Below are 16,040 nucleotides of genomic sequence, written 5' to 3'. Positions count from 1 at the left end.
TTTCTTTTTGAGAGGGGGGTTGAAGTTTCGGAAAACAGCATATACTTGTCTTACAATACACAGGGTAGTGGACGATAATATCTGTGAGTGATAATGTGACTAACGTTCTAAATCTGTGTTTGTGCATCTCCACACAGTTAAAATTATTTTTTTGCTAAAGTTTAAGAAAAATGCATGTACGTGTTTTACAATACGCAGAATAGCGAAGGATAATATCTGAGTAATAGTGTGACATACTAGAGTGAAATCTGTGTGTGCATCAACACACAGTTCAAATGTAATATTTTTGGGTTGAATTTTGGAAAAACAGGATATACATGTCTTACAATATGCAGGGTAATGGAGGATAATATCTGAGTGATAACATGACATACTAGGCCGAAATCTGTGTTGGTGCATCTCCGCACAGTTAAAATTTTTATTAGTTTGTTTGGGATAACATAGCATACTATATGTGTCTTCCAATACTCAGGGTTATGGATGGTTTGTATCTGTGAGTTATAACGTGAAAAACTTGTTTCTTGTGTTTTATAGGAGATATTCTTTTTTTCTGAATTTGCATATTTTATTGAACAAAAGACATTGGGCACAAATATTTTTGCGCCAATACTGTATTATTTCCAAAGTCAATTATCGTCAGCAGCATCTGTGCTGTGTTTGTGGAAAGGGAAGGACACCTTATTGCACCTCCCTGTCTGTAATTTCCATAAAGCAGATTTGCAAACTGTTCTGTACGTTCTGTGACTAGTTAGGCCCAAAATCTCAGGGCTATAAAAGGGTTCCAAATGAAAGACCTAGAGCCAGAGCCAGCATGTGGGTAGTAGCAGCACCAGCTATCTGGCGAGAAGTAGTAGTAGTAGGCTACAGTTGTCTCTTGCTTCAAAAAGATGCAACATTATTGTTGAGGAGAAAGAGGATGAGATTGTGGATTGGATGGCTCAATCCTCCTCTTATTCTCATCAGGATGAAGTGAAAATGTCTTCTGTGCGTGACACTGTGCTGTGGAGCCACAGGTCACAGTGTTCCTCCTGCTCTTCCTCCTCGTAACCCCAGATAATGCTTTCAGTGGAGTCCTTTCAGTCTTCACTGCCCCTTCCTAATGGAGTGGGGCAAAAAAAAACACCATGCACTAAGGCAAATAGTCAAGAGAGTCTCCCTGTTGATGACTTATGTGAGAACAATAAGTGTTTGTACTGCCATGAGGATGAGGTTTAGGAGAAGATTGCAAACCCCAATCATAGCTGGGTTGGTGGTGGTAGTAGTGGCACCCATAGCAAAGGTATTGGTGGTGGGGGCACCGACAGTAGCAGTTGAGGCAAATGCAGAGCAGGGGAGGTATGGCCAAGGAGCTCACCATGATATCTCACAATGATAAAAGTGGAAGGGAGGGTGAGGTCTCCAATAACTATTGTCTGCTGGACAGGACCTGGGAGACGGATCGGTGTGCTGAGATGAAGACAACATCATAGGAGGAGGGTGGTGGCGGAAGCAATAAAGAGCAAAGGTGCCATACCTTCCAAAGAACAGCCAGGGCTATGTCTGCTTTGGGATCTGGTGATACCGCTGACACTGTGTTTGGGTTAGGCCAAAAACATCCCAGAGCTAAGCCAAGGTTGGCTGTCTCTAGCTCTGAGACAGTATCTACCATCAGGCTGTTTTTCTCCAGGCTGCCAGAAGACACGAGCCCTGTGCAAGCTCTGCAACAACAAAATAAAATGTGCCCAGGCAAACGCAAATGTAGGCACCACAGCTCTACTGAACCACATGAAGTGGCATCTCCCCATCCCATGGGTAAGACAAGGGGTGCAGCCATCTACTACAACAGGAATTCCCTCCTTCTCCAGGTCCCCCTTGCAGCAGTCAGGTCACATCCACGGGCAGTACAGTGTCTTTCACATTGTCATCATCCCTTTCTGCCTGTCCCACTCAGACTCCTTCTCCTCCTTTCCATCATCCCCCATCGATAATAGAATGCATGGCCAGGAAACAAGAGTACACACCCAGCAATCTACTGGAGTGAAAACTTAATTCCCACCAGCGCAAGCATTTCAGCCATTTTTATGTGATGAGGGACACTCTTCTGGACTTGCAGCTACAGATTTGCCTGATGCTACACATTCCATCGCCCTGGAATTCAACATTGCACATGCTCAAGAGTCTATACGAGCAGCAAAAAGCCATGAACAATTTTGTCATGCACCAGACCACCTGAGCAGCAGGTAGCCTGTGTTGTTTCGAGGTCAGGCAATAGCAGCACATCTCAGACACCTGTTGGGTGCTGAAGCCCTGTAAAGATGCTACAAAGTTTGTAGGCAGGTAAAACTGCAGCATGAACAATGTCATCCCCCTCACATTTATCTTAGAACAGACGCTGACACGCAGCAGTTGATGACTGTCGAAGAAGAGCAGCTAACATATCTTGCTGGCTGCCCTGTAGCTGATGGGGACCCACAAGGAGACACTGCCATGGAGGAAGAGGATGAGGAGCTGCCTCTGCAAGAGGAGAAGGAGGAGTCAGAGGTGGAGGAGCAAGAAGACAATGATGATGGTGGCACCGGCCATGACACCCAATCATCTCGGTGAGGGGTGGAGCCAGAACAAACTAGCTGTGTGCTCACTTGCTTATGAAGTGACAGGCGTATCATTGACATCAAAAAGTCTAATGATTACCAGATAGCCAGCCTTTTAGACCCTTACTATCAAAGCAAATTGGGGGAATGCTTTCCCCCAACAGAAAAGGAGAACAGATAATGTTATTACCAGGAAACACTGTGTATGCAGCTTGATGCAGCTTTTGGCGAGCATACGCCTGCCTCCAGTGTGTCTGAAAATGAAGGCCCTCTCTGTCCCCCACAGTGTCACCTCCCTCCTGCCACAGCAAGCAGCATAAGGTGAAGCAGCAGTAGCCCGTTAAGTCTCCTCAACATGATGGAGCACTTTTTCCATGTGTTGCACCAGGCTGGGGCCAGTCAGCAATCTGAGAGCTTCCCCCTCAATGCCCAAGTTCAGGCCTACCTGCACTCTGGCCTGTCTCTAGTGCATGCCCTGTTCCCTGACCCCATGAATTTCTGCGCAGGCAGACTGCAACTATAGCCCGAACTGACACAGCATGCTCCCTTTTTCACAGTACACTCCCTTTCTTCATTCTTGTCATCTCAGAGCCTACATCTTGCCACTGCTGCTGCCTGACTACCATCATGTTCTGTAAGGCTGCTGCTGCCTTCATCCATCATGCTGCTACCTGCCTGCCAACATGTACTGCCTGCCGCCTCCTCAACTGCTGCTCCTTGTTGTTAATCCTGTACTGCAACCACTATTAAAGTTACGCATCTGGCGCTACTACCAATACAACAAATTACTACTATTGCTACTGCTACTACCCATCGACCAACCAACCAACTGCCTTGCATGTTTCAGGGTATGCTGCTTCTACTATCCTAATAACCTCAGGATAGGCCATCAATATGAGATCAGTTTAGTCTGACTCTTGGAACCTCCGCAGATCAGCAGATTGAAAAAGCTTCAGCACTTAGGCTTAGTCCAACTACAGTATATGCAAGCTATACAGGGAGTGCAGAATTATTAGGCAAGTTGTATTTTTGAGGATTAATTTTATTATTGAACAACAACCATGTTCTCAATGAACCCAAAAAACTCATTAATATCAAAGCTGAATATTTTTGGAAGTAGTTTTTAGTTTGTTTTTAGTTTTAGCTATTTTAGGGGGATATCTGTGTGTGCAGGTGACTATTACTGTGCATAATTATTAGGCAACTTAACAAAAAACAAATATATACACATTTAAATTATTTATTTTTACCAGTGAAACCAATATAACATCTCAACATTCACAAATATACATTTCTGACATTCAAAAACAAAACAAAAACAAATCAGTGACCAATATAGCCACCTTTCTTTGCAAGGACACTCAAAAGCCTGCCATCCATGGATTCTGTCAGTGTTTTAATCTGTTCACCATCAACATTGCGTGCAGCAGCAACCACAGCCTCCCAGACACTGTTCAGAGAGGTGTACTGTTTTCCCTCCTTGTAAATCTCACATTTGATGATGGACCACAGGTTCTCAATGGGGTTCAGATCAGGTGAACAAGGAGGCCATGTCATTAGATTTTCTTCTTTTATACCCTTTCTTGCCAGCCACGCTGTGGAGTACTTGGACGCGTGTGATGGAGCATTGTCCTGCATGAAAATCATGTTTTTCTTGAAGGATGCAGACTTCTTCCTGTACCACTGCTTGAAGAAGGTGTCTTCCAGAAACTGGCAGTAGGACTGGGAGTTGAGCTTGACTCCATCCTCAACCCGAAAAGGCCCCACAAGCTCATCTTTGATGATACCAGCCCAAACCAGTACTCCACCTCCACCTTGCTGGCGTCTGAGTCGGACTGGATCTCTTTGCCCTTTACCAATCCAGCCACAGGCCCATCCATCTGGCCCATCAAGACTCACTCTCATTTCATCAGTCCATAAAACCTTAGAAAAATCAGTCTTGAGATATTTCTTGGCCCAGTCTTGACATTTCAGCTTGTGTGTCTTGTTCAGTGGTGGTCGTCTTTCAGCCTTTCTTACCTTGGCCATGTCTCTGAGTATTGCACACCTTGTGCTTTTGGGCACTCCAGTGATGTTGCAGCTCTGAAATATGGCCAAACTGGTGGCAAGTGGCATCTTGGCAGCTGCACGCTTGACTTTTCTCAGTTCATGGGCAGTTATTTTGCGCCTTGGTTTTTCCACACGCTTCTTGCGACCCTGTTGACTATTTTGAATGAAACGCTTGATTGTTCGATGATCACGCTTCAGAAGCTTTGCAATTTTAAGAGTGCTGCATCCCTCTGCAAGATATCTCACTATTTTTGACTTTTCTGAGCCTGTCAAGTCTTTCTTTTGACCCATTTTGCCAAAGGAAAGGAAGTTGCCTAATAATTATGCACACCTGATATAGGGTGTTGATGTCATTAGACCACACCCCTTCTCATTACAGAGATGCACATCACTTAATATGCTTAATTGGTAGTAGGCTTTCGAGCCTATACAGCTTGGAGTAAGACAACATGCATAAAGAGGATGATGTGGTCAAAATACTCATTTGCCTAATAATTCTGCACGCAGTGTATACTTAGTAGTATTGTACAGGATAGTGAATCTAAAGTGCAGTGCTGCTACTAAGCAGATGGTATGCAGATGGATCAAGGAAAACAAAAAAGAGGACACAGTGCTCACACAAAAACTACAACCCTTTAAGCAACTGATCACAGAGGGTACCAAGGGTCAGACATCACGAGTCTCATAATTCTAGCTTATCCTGAGGACAAGCAATCAAAATCCTGAACATGAAAAAAGAAAACCTCTGTAATGTAGAGACTAGGGCAGATTTATGAAACGATCTAAAATAAAAACTTCATTTGTTGGCTACAGCAAAAAATTACAGCACCTTTCATATCTCTAATATGTACCATAGGACAAAATGCTGCACTGCGATTGGTTGCTATGAGGAGCAAAGACCAGTTTTATTTAACAGTAAAGCATTATCAACATTTCTTGAAAGCAGAAAAAAATATAAATAAACGACTATATAATAGAAGCAGCACAGAACAATGTATGTAGCTGTAAAATAATGTGTATTCGGTTGGGGTAGAACAGAATGAAGTATGGGGAGCATTGTAAATAGTATTTTAGTTGTTAATTGTGAAAAGTGTACAGTTAAACTTAAATATGAGAAACATAAAATGAGAAGTTTTCTACAGAAAGTAAAAATAACTGATGTTTTTATCTTTAAAGCTTGTCAGTGCATTTATGAAGACAATATATATTACTATGAAGATACCATTCCATACCCCAATGCAGAAGATAGTAAATGCAGCCAAAGGAGATGTGGTGAAGATGGAAGAATTGTTACAATAGCTTTCAATAACTGCACAACAGTATCATCACCGCCCACCAAACAGCCACAAAAAAACATTACAGCCGCAACGATGACTACAATAAAACATACAACTGGAAGAACGTCTACAGAACAAATCACTTCAAGGAGAAATTATAACACTTCAACATATACACATTCCACAACTACTTCTACAAAATCTACACTGTTGTATACTCCACGAACAACACCTATAAAATCAACTAGTCATTCTCCCAGCCCTTTGACAACACAGTCAATATTACCAAGTGTTGGTTTAAATTATCAAGTCTTCAATACTACATCAGGCCCATTTACACATTCCACGACTACTTCCACTGAATCTACACTGTTGTATACTCCACCAACAACACCTATAAAATTAACTAGTCATTCTACCAGCCCTTCGACAACAGAGTCAATAATACCAAGTACAACAACAGTCTTGAAAACTACATCAGGCCCATCTACACATTCCACAACTACTTCCACTCAATCTACACTGTTGTATACTCCACCAACAACACCTAAAAAATTAACTAGTCATTCTCCTAGCCCTTCGACAACAGAGTCAATAACCCCAACAACAACAACAGTCTTGAAAACTACATCAGGCCAATCTACACATCCCACAACTACTTCTACTAAATCTACACTGTTGTATACTTCATCAACACCTAAAAAATCAACTAGTCATTCTCCCAGCCCTTCGACAACAGAGTCAAAAACCCCAAGTACAACAACAGTCTTGAAAACTACATCAGGCCCATCTACACATTCCACAACTACTTCTACTAAATCTACACTGTTGTATACTCCATCAACACCTAAAAAATCAACTAGTCTTTCTCCCAGCCCTTCGACAACAGAGTCAATAATACCAAGTACAAAAACAGTCTGGAAAACGACATCAGGCCCATCTACACATTCCACAAGTACTTCTACTAAATCTACACTGTTGTATACTCCATCAACACCTAAAAAATCAACTAGTCCTTCTCCCAGCCCTTCGACAACAGAGTCAAAAACCCCAAGAACAACAACAGTCTTGAAAACTACATCAGGCCCATCTACACATTCCACAACTACTTCTACTAAATCTACACTGTTGTATACTCCATCAACACCTAAAAAATCAACTAGTCATTCTCCCAGCCCTTCGACAACAGAGTCAAAAACCCCAAGAACAACAACAGTCTTGAAAACTACATCAGGCCCATCTACACATTCCACAACTACTTCTACTAAATCTACACTGTTGTATACTTCATCAACACCTAAAAAATCAACTAGTCATTCTCCCAGCCCTTCAATAACAGCGTCAATAACCCCAAGTACAAAAAAAGTCTGGAAAACTACATCAGGTCCATCTACACATCCCATAACTACTTCTACTACATCTATATTGTTATATACTCCATCAACACCTAAAAAATCAACTAGTCCTTTTCCCAGCCCTTCGACAACAGAGTCAAAAACCCCAAGAACAACAACAGTCTTGAAAACTACATCAGGCCCATCTACACATTCCACAACTACTTCTACTAAATCTACAATGTTGTATACTTCATCAACACCTAAAAAATCAACTAGTCATTCTCCCAGCCCTTCAATAACAGCGTCAATAACCCAAAGTACAAAAAAAGTCTGGAAAACTACATCAGGCCCATCTACACATCCCATAACTACTTCTACTACATCTATATTGTTATATACTCCATCAACACCTAAAAAATCAACTAGTCCTTCTCCCAGCCCTTCGACAACAGAGTCAAAAACCCCAAGAACAACAACAGTCTTGAAAACTACATCAGGCCCATCTACACATTCCACAACTACTTCTACTAAATCTACACTGTTGTATACTTCATCAACACCTAAAAAATCAACTAGTCATTCTCCCAGCCCTTCAATAACAGCGTCAATAACCCCAAGTACAAAAAAAGTCTGGAAAACGACATCAGGACCATCTACACATCCCATAACTACTTCTACTACGTCTGTATTGTTATATACTCCATCAACACCTAAAAAATCAACTAGTCCTTCTCCCAGCCCTTCGACAACAGAGTCAAAAACCCCAAGAACAACAACAGTCTTGAAAACTACATCAGGCCCATCTACACATTCCACAACTACTTCTACTAAATCTACACTGTTGTATACTTCATCAACACCTAAAAAATCAACTAGTCATTCTCCCAGCCCTTCGACAACCGAGTCAAAAACCCCAAGAACAACAACAGTCTTGAAAACTACATCAGGCCCATCTACACATTCCACAACTACTTCTACTAAATCTACACTGTTGTATACTTCATCAACACCTAAAAAATCAACTAGTCATTCTCCCAGCCCTTCAATAACAGCGTCAATAACCCCAAGTACAAAAAAAGTCTGGAAAACTACATCAGGTCCATCTACACATCCCATAACTACTTCTACTACATCTATATTGTTATATACTCCATCAACACCTAAAAAATCAACTAGTCCTTTTCCCAGCCCTTCGACAACAGAGTCAAAAACCCCAAGAACAACAACAGTCTTGAAAACTACATCAGGCCCATCTACACATTCCACAACTACTTCTACTAAATCTACAATGTTGTATACTTCATCAACACCTAAAAAATCAACTAGTCATTCTCCCAGCCCTTCAATAACAGCGTCAATAACCCAAAGTACAAAAAAAGTCTGGAAAACTACATCAGGCCCATCTACACATCCCATAACTACTTCTACTACATCTATATTGTTATATACTCCATCAACACCTAAAAAATCAACTAGTCCTTCTCCCAGCCCTTCGACAACAGAGTCAAAAACCCCAAGAACAACAACAGTCTTGAAAACTACATCAGGCCCATCTACACATTCCACAACTACTTCTACTAAATCTACACTGTTGTATACTTCATCAACACCTAAAAAATCAACTAGTCATTCTCCCAGCCCTTCAATAACAGCGTCAATAACCCCAAGTACAAAAAAAGTCTGGAAAACGACATCAGGACCATCTACACATCCCATAACTACTTCTACTACGTCTGTATTGTTATATACTCCATCAACACCTAAAAAATCAACTAGTCCTTCTCCCAGCCCTTCGACAACAGAGTCAAAAACCCCAAGAACAACAACAGTCTTGAAAACTACTTCAGGCCCATCTACACATTCCACAACTACTTCTACTAAATCTACACTGTTATATACTTCATCAACACCTAAAAAATCAACTAGTCCTTCTCCCAGCCCTTCGACAACAGAGTCAAAAACCCCAAGAACAACAACAGTCTTGAAAACTACATCAGGCCCATCTACACATTCCACAACTACTTCTACTAAATCTACACTGTTGTATACTTCATCAACACCTAAAAAATCAACTAGTCATTCTCCCAGCCCTTCAATAACAGCGTCAATAACCCCAAGTACAAAAAAAGTCTGGAAAACGACATCAGAACCATCTACACATCCCATAACTACTTCTACTACGTCTGTATTGTTATATACTCCATCAACACCTAAAAAATCAACTAGTCCTTCTCCCAGTCCTTCGACAACAGAGTCAAAAACCCCAAGAACAACAACAGTCTTGAAAACTACTTCAGGCCCATCTACACATTCCACAACTACTTCTACTAAATCTACACTGTTGTATACTTCATCAACACCTAAAAAATCAACTAGTCATTCTCCCAGCCCTTCAATAACAGCGTCAATAACCCCAAGTACAAAAAAAGTCTGGAAAACTACATCAGGCCCATCTACACATCCCATAACTACTTCTACTACATCTATATTGTTATATACTCCATCAACACCTAAAAAATCAACTAGTCCTTCTCCCAGTCCTTCGACAACAGAGTCAAAAACCCCAAGAACAACAACAGTCTTGATAACTACATCAGGCCCATCTACACATTCCACAACTACTTCTACTAAATCTACACTGTTGTATACTTCATCAACACCTAAAAAATCAACTAGTCATTCTCCCAGCCCTTCAATAACAGCGTCAATAACCCCAAGTACAAAAAAAGTCTGGAAAACGACATCAGGCCCATCTACACATCCCATAACTACTTCTACTACATCTATATTGTTATATACTCCATCAACACCTAAAACATCAACTAGTCCTTCTCCCAGTCCTTCGACAACAGAGTCAAAAACCCCAAGAACAACAACAGTCTTGAAAACTACATCAGGCCCATCTACACATTCCACAACTACTTCTACTAAATCTACACTGTTGTATACTTCATCAACACCTAAAAAATCAACTAGTCATTCTCCCAGCCCTTCAATAACAGCGTCCATAACCCCAAGTACAAAAAAAGTCTGGAAAACTACATCAGGCCCATCTACACATCCCATAACTACTTCTACTACATCTATATTGTTATATACTCCATCAACACCTAAAAAATCAACTAGTCATTCTCCCAGCCCTTCGACAACAGAGTCAAAAACCCCAAGAACAACAACAGTCTTGAAAACTACTTCAGGCCCATCTACACATTCCACAACTACTTCTACTAAATCTACACTGTTGTATACTTCATCAACACCTAAAAAATCAACTAGTCATTCTCCCAGCCCTTCAATAACAGCGTCAATAACCCCAAGTACAAAAAAAGTCTGGAAAATGACATCAGGACCATCTACACATCCCATAACTACTTCTACTACATCTGTATTGTTATATACTCCATCAACACCTAAAAAATCAACTAGTCCTTCTCCCAGCCCTTCGACAACAGAGTCAAAAACCCCAAGAACAACAACAGTCTTGAAAACTACTTCAGGCCCATCTACACATTCCACAACTACTTCTACTAAATCTACACTGTTGTATACTTCATCAACACCTAAAAAATCAACTAGTCATTCTCCCAGCCCTTCAATAACAGCGTCAATAACCGCAAGTACAAAAAAAGTCTGGAAAACTACATCAGGCCCATCTACACATCCCATAACTACTTCTACTACATCTATATTGTTATATACTCCATCAACACCTAAAAAATCATCTAGTCCTTCTCCCAGCCCTTCGACAACAGAGTCAAAAACCCCAAGAACAACAACAGTCTTGAAAACTACATCAGGCCCATCTACACATTCCACAACTACTTCTACTAAATCTACACTGTTGTATACTTCATCAACACCTAAAAAATCAACTAGTCATTCTCCCAGCCCTTCAATAACAGCGTCAATAACCCCAAGTACAAAAAAAGTCTGGAAAACGACATCAGGCCCATCTACACATCCCATAACTACTTCTACTACATCTATATTGTTATATACTCCATCAACACCTAAAAAATCAACTAGTCCTTCTCCCAGCCCTTCGACAACAGAGTCAAAAACCCCAAGAACAACAACGGTCTTGAAAACTACTTCAGGCCCATCTACACATTCCACAACTACTTCTACTAAATCTACACTGTTGTATACTTCATCAACACCTAAAAAATCAACTAGTCCTTCTCCCAGCCCTTCGACAACAGAATTAATAACACTTAGTACCACAACAGTCTTAGAACATACTACAGGCCCATCTACACATTTTACAATTTTTACTAAACCTGAAACGTCTTATACTTCACCAACAACACTATCTACTAGCCCTACTTTTCAATGCCACTGGACAGACTGGTTTGATATGAACCATCCAACATCTGATAATGATGGAGGAGATGAAGAGAACTATGAAGTTGCAAAATATAGAGGAGTATATGTTTGCCGTAATAAAACCCTTATCAAAGACATTAAATGTAGGGCTAGCTCATATCCTGACATTTCCATTGAAAACCTTCCTCAAAAAGTCACCTGCAATATTGAAAAGGGTCTACTTTGCAGAAACCAAGATAATCCTGGTCCACTTAACATGTGCTTGAATTATCAAGCAAAATACTGTTGTGAAGAAATTATAACAACTACATCAGCTGTAACTTCCCCAAGATCAACATCTGCCCTTACTTTCAGCATTTCAACAACAGAATCAACTATATCTACAGCGAGTACTGCTCCACTAAGCAGTCCAAAATCAAGCACCAGTCTTACAGGTATGTGTTCTTCTTTTTAGTTCTTTATAATAGCAAGGTTTGCATTTTCTTTTTGTAATTTTTTTTTGTATTGATATGTATATACTGTATATTGATTTAGAATTATTAGACTCTATATTCATTTTTTCTTGCAAAGAAAGTTTGATTTCAGTATTTTGAGGAAATATGTTTGCATAAGCCGACAAATTAGATGTTGTGGAGTCAATGCCCGAGATGTTGGGTCATTCTATTTTTTTTTTTAAGATTTGTGAATCTTGGGGAGGAAGAAGAATTATGGGGTAGGAAGTAGAGATGAGCGAATTTCTCAAAAATTCTATTTGGTCGGTTCGACAAATTTTCCCAAAATATTTGATTCTATCCGAATTTATTCGAATCGCGTTAAAAAACAGCTATTTCCTGGCTGCAGAGATCCTGTATAGTGGTATAGAACACTGTGCCTTGCAGAAACACACATAGGGAGTCTGCTATGGTAGTGAAACAATGCTCTGAGTCAGTATGACACGCAGATGACAGGCGTTGCTCTTAGAATCATGGCACACTTCTTTTATTTGGGCAGTTATGGGGCCATAACTGAACAAATAACTCAAGTGTGAACTCAGCCATACAGGTCTATGTTAGCGTCAGGTATAAAGAACCGTCCAGAGGCCCAAGATCCTGCTATAGTGTGAAAAAGCGCACTCCTTTTACACCATCGTCAGCTGATTCCACATAGATTTCTACAGAACATGTTCTGTTAAACGCTTATAAAAGTAGAGCACCCTGACAGAGTGAAGAGGGTGTCAGCAGTATGTTTGTGTTGACCTCACTGATTATTTTGCTCTTCCTTTGATCCGTCAGAACAATAACCCTCAAAAAACGGATCCTGTCTGTTGAGCATCAGCCTTCACTCGGTCAGCATTTGGTCAGTAATCCATCAGTATTGCTAAAGCCCAAAAAAAAAAAAAACAGGAGTGGATCCAAAACAGAGATGACACGTGAATGGAATATTTGCATGTCTTCTGTGTTTTGTACCCACTCCTGCTTTTGGCTTACAAATCATAAGCAAATCATGCTGCAAAATAGGGACCATGTCATACAGGCGTTATAGCTGCTACATGGACAGGATCCGTTGTGCGTCTCATTTTTCCTTCCTTCTGACAGATCAGAAAAAGGGTCAAATAAATGATGATGTCAACCAGGCCAAAAAGGCAATTTAGTTTCCCCGTCATGGAGTAGGGAGGGTGGGAACAGCATGAGAAGTCCACAGAGTGGGCCAGTGACAGAGTGGTGAGGTAGCAGCAGCATGAGGAGACCACAGAGTGGCCCAATTACAGAGTGATGAGTTGGCAGCAGCATGAAGGTACCAAAGAGGAGCAAATTGACACGGTGGTGAGCTGGCAGCAGCATGAGGAGACCACAGAGTTGCCCAGTGACAGAGTGGGGAGGTGGCAGAAGCATGAGGAGACCACAGAGTGGCCCAATTACAGAGTGATGAGTTGGCAGCAGCATGAAGGTACCACAGAGTGGCAAATTGACACAGTGGTGAGCTGGCAGCAGCATGAGGAGACCACAGAGTTGCCCAGTGACATAGTGGTGAGGTGGGGGGCAATACCAGTACCAGCTGAAGATGGTGGGTGGCAGTAGGAACACCTGGTAGCAGTTGTATGGCATCAGGCGGGTGGCAGCATCAGAATAATAGCTGAAACAGGTAGCCAGAAGAAACAGGTCTCTTTTGACAAAGTTTAGGTGTGGCACCATGAGGGATCTAGTCTGATGCATTAGGCACTGGTGTGTGGAAATCCTGGCTGATCCACACCTGATTCATCTTCGCAAATGAAGGTTTCTCCACATTTTGGATGGATAGGTGAGTTCTCCTTGGGTAACTATGGCCCCCACCGCACTAAACACCCGCTCTGAGGCCACACTGCTGGCCGGGCAGGAAAGCTTGTCCAGGGCAAGCTCGGCTATTTGCGGCCACAAATCTCGTTTGGCTGCCCAGTAGTCCAGGGGATCTTTGATGTGAGGTGGCAGGGTGCACTCCAAGTATGCCACAACCTGCTAGTTCAGGTTCTTCTCTATGTCTAGCTACTGCTGCTGGTGAGTAGTTTCTTCACTAGGCGCTTAAAGAAAACTGCTCATCAGTGACTCTAGACTTAAGTTGCTGTTGATGGAGCTGGTACTGCTCCTGACTCCCCCCCCTCCCCCAGCAGCCATGGCAGTGGAACGTGAGGGCCCCCCAGTCAGACCTGCATGAAGATGGGTGATTGCGCACTTAGACAGCAGCTATAGGATGTCTCGATAGTAGATCAGTTTGTCCTCCCTCTCAGCGGGTGTAAAAAAGCCCCCAATTTGGACCGGTAGCCACTTGGTAGTCCATAACTTGGAAAGGGAAGGACTGCAGCACCAGCAACTTGGCCAGGAGCACGTTCAGCTTCTGCGCCGTTGGATGAGTGCACACATACTGTTGTCTCTTGGCAATTGCTTCGGTGATTAATTGCTGACAAAATAACTGACGAGGAGTAGGAGGAGCAGGAGCATCAGGACCAGCAGATGATGGGAAGGACAGACAGCTCCCTTCAGCTGAGGTGGTGGAGCCTTGACTGCATGAAATTGGGTGCGTGTCACTGGGTGCTGCGGCAGGCCAGACCACCACATCAGAGCCATGGTTCTCCCAGGCCACTTTATGGTGACGCTGCATGTGTTGACGCAGGGCCATGGTGCCAACATTGCCACAATGCTGAGTATGGTATTTTCCCCCAACACTCCTTGCTGACTGCCTGCTACCTCTGCCTCAGTGAACCCTTGCATTGCTACTTTCCAGGCAGGTAGGCTCCTGTCAAGTGGGTGGTCTACCCCGCGCATGTTTGGCTCCCGACCTCCCACTGCTGCCACTCTGCTGACTCACGGCCACGCTACCACCTTGATGAAGGCCCTTCTTCACCTGGCTCCCACCCAAGTGCAATCAGCTACATCAACATCATCATCCACTACTGTCTGCACGTCACTGATGTCCCCCTCAACGGTCTCAGGCCAGAAGCCTGGCCGCTCACCTGATCCCACGCAAATCTCATCATCACTACTTGCCCACCTACCAGAGGAAGTGGCAGATGTCTCCTCCAGATCTTGGCTGGGCAGTAGCTGATGATTGTCCTCTAGTAGCTCGTCCTCGCTGAAAAGTGATGCCGAGCCTATGGCATATAATACTTCTCGCGATGAGTGAACAGAAAATGACAGAGGCAGGTTAAAGACAGTTTGGGGCACAGGGCCTGCTCCCGGGCCATGTCAACTAAGCGTCATGTCAGAGGAACCCACCGACTCTTGGCTGGGGGTGTCTGATGTCACTTGCAATGAAGTCGAAGACCGAGTCAACCATTCAAGCACCGCTGGGTTGCTGGTCAAGACACGACCGCTAGATTGCAATGGGAGTTCAGGCCTCCCTCTGCGACTCCTGCTGCCACCCCCCCCCCTTCTTCTGCTGCTACTTCTGCCTGCGACTGAAACATTTTGGCCACTGCCCATTACCTTTGAAGGGCCTGCCACTTGTCTGTCTGACATACTTTATAATAAAATAATTAAATTAACATTAAAATAATACACCCCAAAAAAGGCTGTAGTACAATGTAACTTCACTGCAGAACGTCAATTAAGACGTATTCTTTTTCCTATTAATACACACAAAAAAAAGAAATATAACATATATCACAATTCACCACAGAACGGCTAATAGGACGTACGTATATTTCCTTTTAATACACACGGTAAATGGCTGTAGTACAATGTAACTTTACCGCAGAACGGCAAATTAAGACATATATTTTTTCCTATTAATTACCCCCCCAAAAAAATATAACAATCACAATTCACCTCAGAACGGCTAATAGGACGTACGTATATTTCCTTTTAATACACCCCGTAAATGGCTGTAGTACAATATAACTTCACTGCAGAACAGCAATTAAGACATATATTTTTTCCTATTAAAACCCCCCCCCCCAAAAAAAAATATATATAAATATAACAATCAAAATTCACCGGTGAAGGGCTAATAAGACGAATGTATATTTCCTA

At 42.4% G+C, this 16,040-nt stretch overlaps 1 protein-coding gene across 1 annotated transcript in view; it reads left to right on the top strand.

Annotated features, from left to right (window-relative positions):
- The window catches only part of LOC120980019 (mucin-5AC-like), a 230,892-nt gene that overhangs the window by 132,543 nt on the left and 82,309 nt on the right, over nucleotides 1–16,040 (top strand). Inside the window, exons 30-31 of the mRNA XM_040408884.1 lie at nucleotides 5,796–6,185; nucleotides 7,551–11,993. Coding sequence (XP_040264818.1) covers nucleotides 5,796–6,185; nucleotides 7,551–11,993 — 4,833 coding nt within the window. The remainder of the gene's footprint in view (nucleotides 1–5,795; nucleotides 6,186–7,550; nucleotides 11,994–16,040) is intronic.

This window comes from Bufo bufo, chromosome 10 (assembly GCF_905171765.1).
Source record: "Bufo bufo chromosome 10, aBufBuf1.1, whole genome shotgun sequence".
In the NCBI taxonomy this organism is placed as follows: Eukaryota; Metazoa; Chordata; class Amphibia; order Anura; family Bufonidae; genus Bufo; species Bufo bufo.
This window is presented reverse-complemented; position numbering and strand designations above follow the sequence as displayed.